Source organism: Hipposideros armiger, unplaced genomic scaffold (assembly GCF_001890085.2).
Source record: "Hipposideros armiger isolate ML-2016 unplaced genomic scaffold, ASM189008v1 scaffold_267, whole genome shotgun sequence".
Classification (NCBI taxonomy): domain Eukaryota; kingdom Metazoa; phylum Chordata; class Mammalia; order Chiroptera; family Hipposideridae; genus Hipposideros; species Hipposideros armiger.
In genome coordinates this window covers 1,908,117-1,919,959 of record NW_017731617.1, presented here as the reverse complement: position 1 = coordinate 1,919,959, position 11,843 = coordinate 1,908,117, and the positions used below count along the sequence as shown (strand labels likewise).

At 42.9% G+C, this 11,843-nt stretch overlaps 1 protein-coding gene across 1 annotated transcript in view; it reads left to right on the top strand.

The window, feature by feature from the left end:
* The window catches only part of ASTN2 (astrotactin 2), a gene marked incomplete at its 5' end in the record, with an annotated part of 619,820 nt that overhangs the window by 116,341 nt on the left and 491,636 nt on the right, over positions 1–11,843 (top strand). Inside the window, one exon of the mRNA XM_019656843.1 lies at positions 10,580–10,747. Coding sequence (XP_019512388.1) covers positions 10,580–10,747 — 168 coding nt within the window. The remainder of the gene's footprint in view (positions 1–10,579; positions 10,748–11,843) is intronic.

Here is an 11,843-nt window from a genome sequence, read left to right as displayed (position 1 = left end):
ACACACACACACACACACATACACACACCCCCCTTAGTACTATGGATAGATTTTCTCCGAAGTGAGAGGAATGAGAGGCAGCCTGGTGTTGCAGACAGAGCTCTAGGCTCAAAGAGTTCTAATTTGGAAACATCAACTTCCTAGCTGTGCAATTTAAGACATGCACGTTTAACTTCCTTGAGCTTCCTTTTCTGTAAAATGGGAACAAAAGTAACACCCGCCTTCCAGAGTCATTTCTAGGTTCAATTATATTAATAACAGTGGTAGTAAAATCTCCCATTTGAGCAGTATAGCCACTAAGTCGGGCACACACAGAGTCCCATTTCATATTCATGCAAATGCTGCAAGGTAAGTATTACTCATTCACTTTTAGATGAGGAAGCTGGGGAAAGAAATACCAAGATTTCTCAAGTTCATTCAAAGAATAAGCAGTAAGGGCACTTTTTGAATCCAGGCTTGCCAATTTGAAGGTCTGTGTTTTTCCCACCGCATTCATTTCTAAACAGAAGAGAAGGCAAGAATCTGGAACGAAAGGAACACACACACACATACACACACACAGTCAGTGGGAGACGCAAAAGCAGGCAGATGCCTGAGCATAAGTTGGTCAGCTGGCATTGAACCCACGATGTAGTAATACAACAGATCGGGGAGGAATTGTTCATATTGTTATTCTTAGTGCTTGCAGTTGTGGGCATCTTTGCCAGACAGCCTGTGATGTTTGTGCACACTTTGGGGGAAAGACAAAAATAAGCATATTTCATAGAAGAGGGTGGACCCTAAGAAGGGGGAATGGGGCAGGGACACAGTTATGCTAGTGGGTCTGGAAAATCACAGTGCATTTATTCGTTAACCCAGTCAGCCAGCCCGTCTTACCCACACATTTTGTATTTCCATTGCACATCTATTAAACCTAATATGTGCCCAGCATTCAATGTTACCTCACTCCTGCAACACATCTTACAATAGTAGTAGCCCTCCATCCTGCCCTGCATTGCTCACCCTGGGATATTGTGAGAATCAGAGGAGATGCTTCTGGGATAAGTCGTGAACCAGCATCTGGGAAATGAACATAATTGGGCAGGCAGGAGAAAGGTGTGGTTCTTGTTGTTGTCGCTGTTGTTTTAATGAAGCTATTGTCTGAGTGTATCCCAGGCAGCACCGCCATATTGTACAACTCCAGGAGGCACCATCCACATAGGATGCAATTTTTCATAGACTTATCTGTGCTTATGTGTTTATACATATGTAGATGATGATAGATAGATATAGATAGATAGATGTGTGCATATATACACAGGCACACACAATTACCTAAATGTATATACATATATGAAATACACAATAATGTAGTATATGGTGATAGACATACAATTCTGCATAGCATACATTATTTGCTATGTAAATTTTGTCCACTGGAATAGTGCCCCCCGGAACACAGAGGCCTTAGCCAGGCATGGTCCTGTCCTTAGGCAATTTCAATGTGTTTTATTTAATGGTCAAAGGGTCTCTAGGAAGTGTTTCCAGATAAGAAAATGGAGGAGGCTTACCAAGATTGAGTCATCTGTTCCAGGGTCACAGCGCTCCTCAGTGGTTGGGTAGGATTTCATCCAGGCCTGTTTAACTCCAGAGTCCAGCCCTTCACCTCCCATTTTAGCTCACATCTTCACTTGTGCAGCTGACAGAGAGGGATGTTTTTCAATATTAGCAAGTCAGAGCTAAAGGACTTTTGATTTGGGGGAGCAACTGTCCACCATGTTCATTCAAGAAGCACCGAAATTTGATAAAAAAGAAATCTAACATTGAGGTTGGGTTTAATGCATAAGTTCCCAATGAAGGCAGTTTAAAAAAAAGAAAGAAAAAAGCAATTCTTAAATGAAAAGTCAATGACTGCCTTCACTCTTTAACCATGATTCTTCTTTAAAAATTTAAATAACTTAAAGAAAAACGAGAAGCATCTCATGACTTTGTTCTTTCCCCCTGCCGCCTCCTTTGGTACCCCATTGCTACATCGCTGGGGAGAAAAATATTTTTTTTGAAATTTCAGCACTTCAAACCTCTTTTGTGCAGACTCAAACACTCCTACCTGAGCTTTGAAGCAAGACTAGAGATACGTCAAAGTATGTGGAATTCTATGGCAATCTGTTTTAGCCAAACTTTGATCACAATTTGAGGTGGGGAAGACAGAAAACAATAGAAACACAATTGCCTAGAGCAAATGGGATTCGGGCTGCTCAGTGAAATCTCCTTTTGGGGAGAGGAAGTGAGGCTTTGATACAGCTGTATTTGAAAATCACTGTTTTTCTAACGTAGAACACTCAAATACCAGTGGCCTCCCCATCTCCATGCTCCTACTCCATGGATATTTCATGATGAATTCCTCCATGTTCTTCCACGACATGGACCTCTCAAGGGTATTCCCGTTTCACACTCCCAGGGAGGGAGCACTAGCCTCAGGGCAGCTCATGTTTCTCCTGGGGACCTATTCTTCATTGTCAGCCTGAAGTCCTGGAACAAGCCCTGAGCTGGAAGTCACAACACTTGGGTGCTGGTCCAGCCCCAACACTTCCCAGCTCTGTAGACCTGGGAAAATCAGCTCGCCTCGCCGACTCTCACCTCCCTCATGGTGCTATGCATTTGGGAGTTCTAACATCAAGGTTCCAGTTGTAGATATTTCACTAATCCCAGTGGGGTCTTGGGCACATCCCTCTCCTTCCTTACCCCTCAGTGTATCTCTACTTAGAGCATCCATTCTCAGTGAGGAAAATAATACCCCGAAACATATGATAATGGATTCTTAGGGGGAGGGGCACAAAACATCTTACTCTTCTAGTACAGTAAAAGCACAGACATCAATAGACATACAATATGTCTGTGGTATTAAAATTTCCTAGGTAGCAGGTGATTAGGGAAAAAAAAAGGCTCCTTAGTGGGTGATAATGAAAGAAGACAAAAGATTGTGAAGCTCTGGACTAGAGGAACTCAGCGGTTTCTCATACTCTTTAAAATTAAATATATAAGTTAGCATCATCAAATTCTGATCTATTCTTCAGAGCTTTAAAAAATAGTATTTCCATGTAATGACCCAAAAGAAAGAAGTTGACCCTCTCTAAAACAGCCACTGGAATTTCTCAGTGTTTTCTTAATTGTCTTCTTTTCTTTGTCATTTGCATCTCATTCACACACTTTAGTAGGGCAGCATATTCATTATAATTTTGCTACCATTCCCTCAGCCCATCCACTGATTTTGGATGTGTTTGGAACCAGGTCAGGCAGTGAAGTGGGCATCTATACAATGGATGAAAATAATTTAGCTCAGACTAGGGTTTTTATCCTGGACTCCATGAACTCCTGAGGGCTCCATGGGTAGAACTCTATTTCAGTTATTGCGTTCCTTTGAGATACTATGCGTTATGTTTTATACATTTGGAAACTTTATTCTGAGAAGCAATCCATAGGGACCCATGACACAAGATAAAGGTTAGTGAGTGGAGAAAATAGCAGGCTAAAAAGATAGCTATCAGATAAGACAGAGGTATCATGTTAGTTTGCTAGGGCTGCCTTAGGTACCATGGACTGCATGGCTTAAACAACAGGAATGTATTTTCTCATAGTTCTGGAGGTTAGAAGTTCGAGATTAAGGTGTTGGCAGGGTTGGTTTCTTCTGAGGACCTTTCTCCTTGACTTACATATGGCTGTCTTCTCCCTGTGTCTTCACATGGTCTTTCTTTTGTGTGTGTGTCTACATCCTAATTTCCTTTTCTTATAAGGACGCCAGTCCTATTGGATTAGGACCTGCCCATATGACCTCATTTAACCTTATTTACCTCATCAAAGACCCAGTCTCCAAATAGAGTTACATTCTGAGGCACTGGGGGTTAAGACTTCAGCATATGAATTTTGGGATGGACACAGGTCAGCCCATAACAAGTAGAGACAATACAGAGGAATAAGTTAAAGTTGATCCAAGGAAAAGGAGAAGAAAATGGCAGAAAGGAAGAGATCTAGGAGTAGATCAGGAGGTGAAGGCATAGAGGTAAGTGAGTGGCTGATGGTTCTCTCAGAGACAGTTGTAAGAGAACCCCCTCCTCCCTGGGCCCTAGTAAGTTGCTGTCAGAGACTCAGATCTCCCAGCTATTTCAGTTGGGAGATAGCTCTGCCCGCTCTCGCAAATGCTCAAACTGTTGCTTTTAACCTCGTGTTTGCAGAGTGGGGTTGCTCACTCCTTACATTTTTTCAGTCCATGACAGATGGTGGAATGTATCCAAGCCTGACTGGGGACTTTGTGGACTGGGGAGAAAGGTGGGTTGCATACAGCCTTCATGGGTCTATTGAATTGGAAGTAGATGGACTCCTCATTTCTGTTTCGTCACTGTTTGTTTTTTAACCTGTGCTCCAGAAAGACATTGTTCCCATGTCCAAGACCCCAACAGATGGGATCTGGGGGATACACCATGTAACAGAAGAAGGAAATCTTTAATCATTTTGCACCCAAAGAAAGAGGGAAGAAAAAGAGAGAGACGAATACTTTTGGCCAGAAAAATGTCATGAGCTTCCATTTATGAAGGCCATCTTTCATCCATGTCGTCTTTCATTGCTCTGTTTTCCCATTCACGAGTGCCCAGAGCCGTCTTTTGAAACCTCCTGTCCATCCATGGTTCTCAAAGGCCTGTCGCATGATTCGAGATGTAATGAGAGGGATTTTCAGCTGCCGTCTGGCTCTCCAGGCAATTCGGCGTGGTGATACCTCCTTCCGTGGTATTTTTAGTTTTCATCTGTAGCTTTCTGTTTCTTTGGGGGCCGACATGCCTCTGGCTTTTCACAGAACACTATGGAGTGGCCTGAGCCCCCCAGCTCACCCCTGATCTATGCTGCACAATTACAGAAGCAGGCTGATAATCAATGTAATTGAAGATCAGAGTTAATGAGGACCTTCGTGCCCGTGCGGTCCCCTGAGCAACGGCAAGCTTCAGATGCTAGATAAGGAAATGATTGGGCTGAACTGAAAATCCATTTGGCTAATTAGATGATGTATATTCCCACAAGCCACTGGGAGAAAAAAACACACCCATATATATTTAAAATAAGGAAACGTGACATTTCGAAGTTGGGATTTTGGCAAAGGTTTTTTTCAGAGTCCTTCCTCTCATGGGAGATGGATTTGAGCACAAAGAAGACTCTCAGCACCCAGAAAAAAGTGATTGCTTTTGCTATAAAGCCAAGGAAATAACATAGGGGCCCGTTGGAAAACTAGAGAAATAGGAGACACATGGAATAATGAATTTTTATTCCTTTCCTGTGTATTTATTCCCAAAGTAATGCTAGAATTTAGCCAAAGAGAGTTGCTTCCCTGCCACACTTTGACCTTATTGAGTCCTATCTCTCCCTCTCTCTCTCTTTCTCTCTTTCTCTCTCACTCTCTCCCTCTCTCTATCTCTCTCTCTTTCACTCTCTCTCTCTTTCTCTGTCTCCCTGTACACACACACACACACACACACACACACACACACANTCTCTCTCTTTCACTCTCTCTCTCTTTCTCTGTCTCCCTGTACACACACACACACACACACACACACACACACACACACACACACACCCTCAACACCTTCTGAACCTCCACTACACCCTAAGCACTATGGAGAATGCAGTTAAATAAGACATGGTGTTTACCTTTAAAAAAATGCAGTCTATAATACAGATCACTGCATAAATTACATAAATATCTAACTGCTATGCTGTACACCTGAAACTAATATACAATAAAATTATGTCAACAGTAACTGAAAAACATAAATAATTAAAAAGAAAAGAAATGTGCAGTCTAGATGAGAGAATAAGACAGGAGGAACAGAAAACACTTACACTTTGCATTAGATTTGGCATCTCTGAACTCCCTTCCTGAATTTTAAGTTCTCAGTAGACAGATACCATGTTTTATTCACCCGAAGCCTGGGACAGGGCCTGGCACATACAAAGTGCTCTATTTGTTAAATTAACAAGTCTATGACTGACTGACTGACTGAATGAATGAATGAATGAATGAATGAATCTGTAACACGGCTGAAGGGGCAACTTTCAGTGATTCCTCTCTGATACCCCTTTCTCCTTCTCCCTGTCTCCAAGGGGAAGCCCCCTCGTTCAGGTGGGCCTTGCACTCTCTAGGTTGTTTTAGAGATAGCTGTGCACACATTTGATCTCCCTTTTAGTCCATCATTTTCTTGAAGCAGTCAGTCTGTTTCTCATTCTCTATGTTTGTTCCTGATGCATTGAGGGGTTTAGTAAATGTGGTTGAATGAACACAAGGATTAAGCCTACATTTTGCACAGTCACTTCCTTTCACTACCTGATGTGTCATCTCTGTGCCCCGTATCCTTGCCTCTCCCCACGGAGTCCCTCTAGCATCTCTACTTAAATCGCCCCCATCACAAGCCCATGGTGTGAACGAGAGCTCAGGAGACATGATAGTGAAGTTCAAGTTTTGGTTTGGAACTGGGGAGACTCTAAAGAGCCGATTTTGTATCCTGGCTATCACTGGAGGTGAAGACTGAAACTTTGGGATCACTGTGGAAGGCACTTCTGCTTCACAGTCGCATGATGAAGTGAGCTGAACTTCTCTCGAGTCGAGCATGGAACTTTGATTTCATTAATTCACTCTGCAGACATTAACTAAACTCCTAGTATGCGTGAGACCTTTTACTGATGGCTTGATTGATAAGAATCATGAATAAGCCATGACCTCTTCCCTGTAGAAAATCAGTCTAGCACAGAAAGCCAAAGCTCTCCCAACACTATAGGATATGCACAGGCTACCAGAGGAGGAGCGGGGGGACCCCTGAAGGCCTCACAACCAAACCAAAGCCTCTGGTTCTCAAAACAGCCAGAATAATGGGAGGGTCCCAACTTTGGATGCTGAAAAAAACGTGGGTTCAGTTTCCACTTTGGCCACTTATTAGTTTTACAAATTTGGTTAAATCAGTTTCTTGCTGAACCCCATGTTGTCTTCTGTAAAAATGGGGAAATACCTATCCTGCAAGTCTCTTCTAAGGATTAGTAAGAAGCATATATAACACATTTATCACAGAGTCTGGCATGGAGAGGGCATTCAAAGGGCAGTAACTCCCTTCTGCCATTAAAGCAACATAAACCTTAGCAGAGCATCTTTTAAAATAAGGTGAGGATAACCTGCTTTTGAGGTCATCCCTTCCAAACAGACACATTTCTCACATTTGAGAAGATCCATTAACTGCTATTGCATTCAGAGCTTCTAAGTTTGTAAGAAACCCAAGTTGTGGTCACAATGGCTCCTGTGAGTTGAGATTTTACAACGTGCCAGGGACTTCATGTATTGTAGTGAATGTCATATGGGGATTGGCTGTATCTAAATATCTCCTTCTAATATAGGCGCTCATTTCCACAGCTGCCAAGAATGTTGGTGGTTGACCAGTCACTCTAAGTCTTTCTTGAAGAAATGTCCTCCATCGAAACAGACCACTTCACCCAAGTTCATGCCTCTTCCCCAGGGATAGCCCACAGCTCATGCCTGGTGAATGTTGATGTACAGTGTCCTGACATCCTTGTCTTGATTTGGAATGACTCTGAAGGGTCACCCCAGCTCCAGAGCTCCCTAGGGGAGGAGCTGAGGGCATTGCTGCATGGCCATTTGACTCCTCTCTCTGTCCAGTCCCCCTTTGTTCACCCCTTCACAAGAGTACACCCAGATGGGAGAGGGTGGGGATGAGGGAGAAGGGAAGGGATTAGAAAGCACAAATTGGTAGCCACAATATAGCCACAGGGATACGAAAGACAGCTTGGGGAATATAATCAATAATGTTGTAAAGGTCTAGTAGCGTGTCAGATTGGCACTTGTCTTGTTCGGGAGGCCACTTCATGGACGGTCTAGATGCCTGACCACTGCACTGTACACCAGAAGCTGAAGCTGAATAATACTGAATGTCAGCTATAATTATATATATAGTCACGGGATGTAAAGTACAACATAGGGAATAGAGTCAGTGGAATTGTTACAGCTATGTATGGTGTCAGAAGGGTAATAGATTGGGGGAGGGGACTTATCACTTTGTGAGGGATGTAAATGTTTATTATATTGTTTTGTACACCTGAACTAAAAAAGAAAAAAGAGTACACCCAGAAATCTGCACGCCTGTCTCTGCCTTTGAGTCTGGTTTCCGGGGAGTCTGACCTAAGACAAATGCGTTGTCTCATTTAATCTTTATACTCGCCCCATGAAGAGGGAGTTGGGACCCACACTTTTCATCTGAGATGACTGATGATTTGCTTTCTTTCCTAAGTTTACAGGGCTAGCAATCAGCAGAGCGAAGATCTGAATACCTGTCTTTCTGGCTCTATTCTCTTTATCACTGCACTGTGTAGCTTTCCTGAAGTAGTGGGATTAGCCAAACTGATCCCTGGGACACAATTCAATATCCATCCCTGTCTTTAGTGAGAGTAAATATAAAAATTATCCATTTAAACAGCATGACTGTGCTTTTTAAAAGAAAAATCTGTAGTCGATACTGACGTTTGGTGCATTACACAAGGACCCATGTGACATGTTTCTGCTTGGGCTTAGTTCCAGAGGGGAAAATATGGTTTTGCAGATAGATTTGCATATCTTCCCTTGCCAGAAATTTGAAAAATGGAATCCAGCAGACTTATTCTTTTTTGTTGAGCTGCCAAGGATTTTAAGGCCAGCTTCAAATGTGGTCATTTTCTTATCTCTGAGCCTGATGCTATCTACTCCTTTTGCTTTTCACGTAGACTCCTCTTTTATCCTCACCCCAAATCACATTGTCCACTGTGCTTTCACTTAGAAATTTATCATGTAGAATGATATAAATCATAACATGCGTGCAAGTTAGAGAAGATAGCATTGCCTGGCATGTCCTTACCCCCTTCAGGTAATCCTAGCTCCTCAGGGCAGCCAGGTAAGGTCTTACGTGACTCCACCTCTCCTGTCATTGCCCAATGGACACAGCTGGGCACCAGAGCTAAGAGGATCCCAACCATTGGTCAGTCAGCAGGGCCTGATGTGACCTGACAGAGAGGTTGCTGTCAAACCCACATGGTGCCTATTAGGTGAGTCCTTACTTTGGAGATTTGAATTGCATACATGGAAAGATTTTATTGGTGGATAATGTGACAGAGAGAAGAAAATGAAGGGAGAAAAGCTGAATCACGTTAATTATGAAATGATTTAAGATCTCCTGCTGCTGAGGTCCCTAACCTGCCATGAATCTACAATAGCATTCTATTCCAATTTTTTGGAGACTGATCCTCTTTGAACTGTTTTTCCCCTGTAAAATTCTACCTTTGCTATATTGCTATATACATACACTCACCAACTGCACCCAGTATGCAGCCACCCTGAGTGGGCTGCTGTTCCTTGCTCCTTAACTAATATATGTATGCACATATATGTATGTAATCCATATATGTATCTGTGTGTGTATACACACACAGATACATATGTGTGTACTCACATAGATACATATATGGATATGTGCATACATATGTATTCATGTGTGTGTGTGTGCATGTTAAACAGGAGCATTTTAAAACATAAATTGGAAAGCTAGGGTCTTTTGATTGACCTACACAAGCTTTCAAGAAAAATTTAAGCCATCTTTTAAAAATTGGTTGATTACAATAAAGAAATCTGCAATTTTCAGTCACCCCTGAAGGAAATCTGAAGATCTGGGACCACTGGCCCTCACCCACTGGACGAGAGCGGACTAGAGCCAGGCTGCAGCTGCTCCCTTTCGATAGAACCTGAAGTGCCCAGTTCACCCCGAACTCCATCTTCGCTGTTGTTCCCAGCATTAAGGCATTCTCCATTGCACAAGTGCTGCTTTTTCTTCCCTTTAGAAGTGCTAGAGATTTCTTTGAAAATCCTTCTGTCTCTTTCTTTCAGGGCAAGAAAAAAAAAATGAAGCTAAGCCAGGAGGGCAGAGAGCTATTTGCTTGACACTCAACCAGTCTGTCCCATTAACTCACCCTCCCTGGCTCCTGTTGGCATTAGTGGCCCCGGTTCCAAAGGAGATGCCTAAGTGACAGGGACATTAGCTTTCCTTTTTTTTAATTTTAATATTGAGTTATTCTTTACTAGGACAAGTCAGATAGTGGCTATGCACTTTATGTCAATTTATTTCATTCTCACAGTAATCCTATGAGGTAGGTTCCATTAAAATTCCCATTTACAGATGATCTAACCAAGGCCCAGAGGCATTGAGGGAGTCATCCCAAGTCAGTGGCTGGTAAGGATGGATCAAGGATTGGAACCCAAGTCTCTCTCAGTCCTAAGGGCATGACACTTAACTACTAGGCTAAAATGTCTCTTGTGTCTGATTCAGCTCTGTTTCTGTTGGCTGCTGACACTGTGACTGGCACGTTATAAATGCTCCGTTAATATGCGTAAACAAATGAGAACAGGGGACCTTGGATTGGGGGTGACTTGTATGCCCCCGACTCTGTTCCTGGCTAGAGCGTCAGCAGTGAGACACTTCTGCGCCCTCGCAGCGGGGAGAAAGTAGCCGTCTTCCTCTCTGTTCGTCCACAGGGAGCAGCTTCGTGGTGAGTGAAGGAAGCTACCTGGACATCTCCGACTGGCTGAACCCAGCCAAGCTGTCACTGTATTACCAGATCAATGCCACCTCCCCATGGGTGAGGGACCTCTGTGGACAGAGGACGACAGATGCCTGTGAGCAGCTCTGCGACCCAGAAACCGGTGAGCAATGGGGCGGGGCTGGGGATAGAGGGAGGGGCGGTATGTTTTGAAGGGAGATGCGTGCTCCTTCTGCCTGGAAAATGATGGCTTTTGAGCAGTTGACAAGGGACTTTGTGTAAAGGTCTGTCAATCCGATTGGTGCTTAAACTATGGGTTGTCCTTGCCTGGCAAGAGAGAAAATTCTCATAAGACCGTGGAATATCGGAGTTAGAAAGGACCACAGAGAGCATCTAGTCCACCTCTAGTGGAGTATCTGGGTGTCCCCAGAGCTCAAGTCCCATTGCCTTTGACCAGCTGGGTGTTCTGTACCATTTTCGCAGGTTTACTGAGATATAGTTGACATATAACATTGTGTAAGTTTACGGTATACAGTGTGACGACTTAATACACATATATAGTCTGAAATGATTACCGCAATAGTAAGTTAACACCTCACATATTACTTTTTTGTGATTATAACATTTAAGATTTATTCCCTTAGCACCTTTCAAGTATATAATCCATTATTGCTGATTATATTCACTGGGCTATACATTAGATCCCCAGAACTTTCTCATCTTAAATGGGGAGATGTTCTTCATAGGGTGCAAACTCGCTGGGTATTCTTTAGCAGGACACTTCTTCTGTCTGAGTACCAGAAAATGAAAATAGCATCTATCCTACATGTCTGTTGTTGCAATTAAATGAGATGATGCGTGGAAAGCTCCTAGCATATTCATGTATTCATTCATTCCACAGGCATTAGTGGAGTAGCCAGGCTCTTTTCTAGGCACTGGGGATACAGCAGTGAACAGCATAGGCAAAAATCTATGCCCTAAGAAAGTTTATATTCTGGGGAGATATTAAATCTGCGCTGTCTAACATGGTCGCCATTAGCCCCGTGTGGCTATTTAAATTTAACTTAATAAAAATTAAATTAAAGTAAACATTTCATTTCTGCAGCCACATTAGCCATATTTCAAGTGTTCCATAGCTACCTGTGACTCGTGGCTACCTTTTACACAGCTCGGATATAGACCATTTCTTTTTTTTTTTTTAAAGATTTTTATTGGGGAATTGGGGGGATGGGAACAGTGCTGGGGAATTGGGGGAAGGG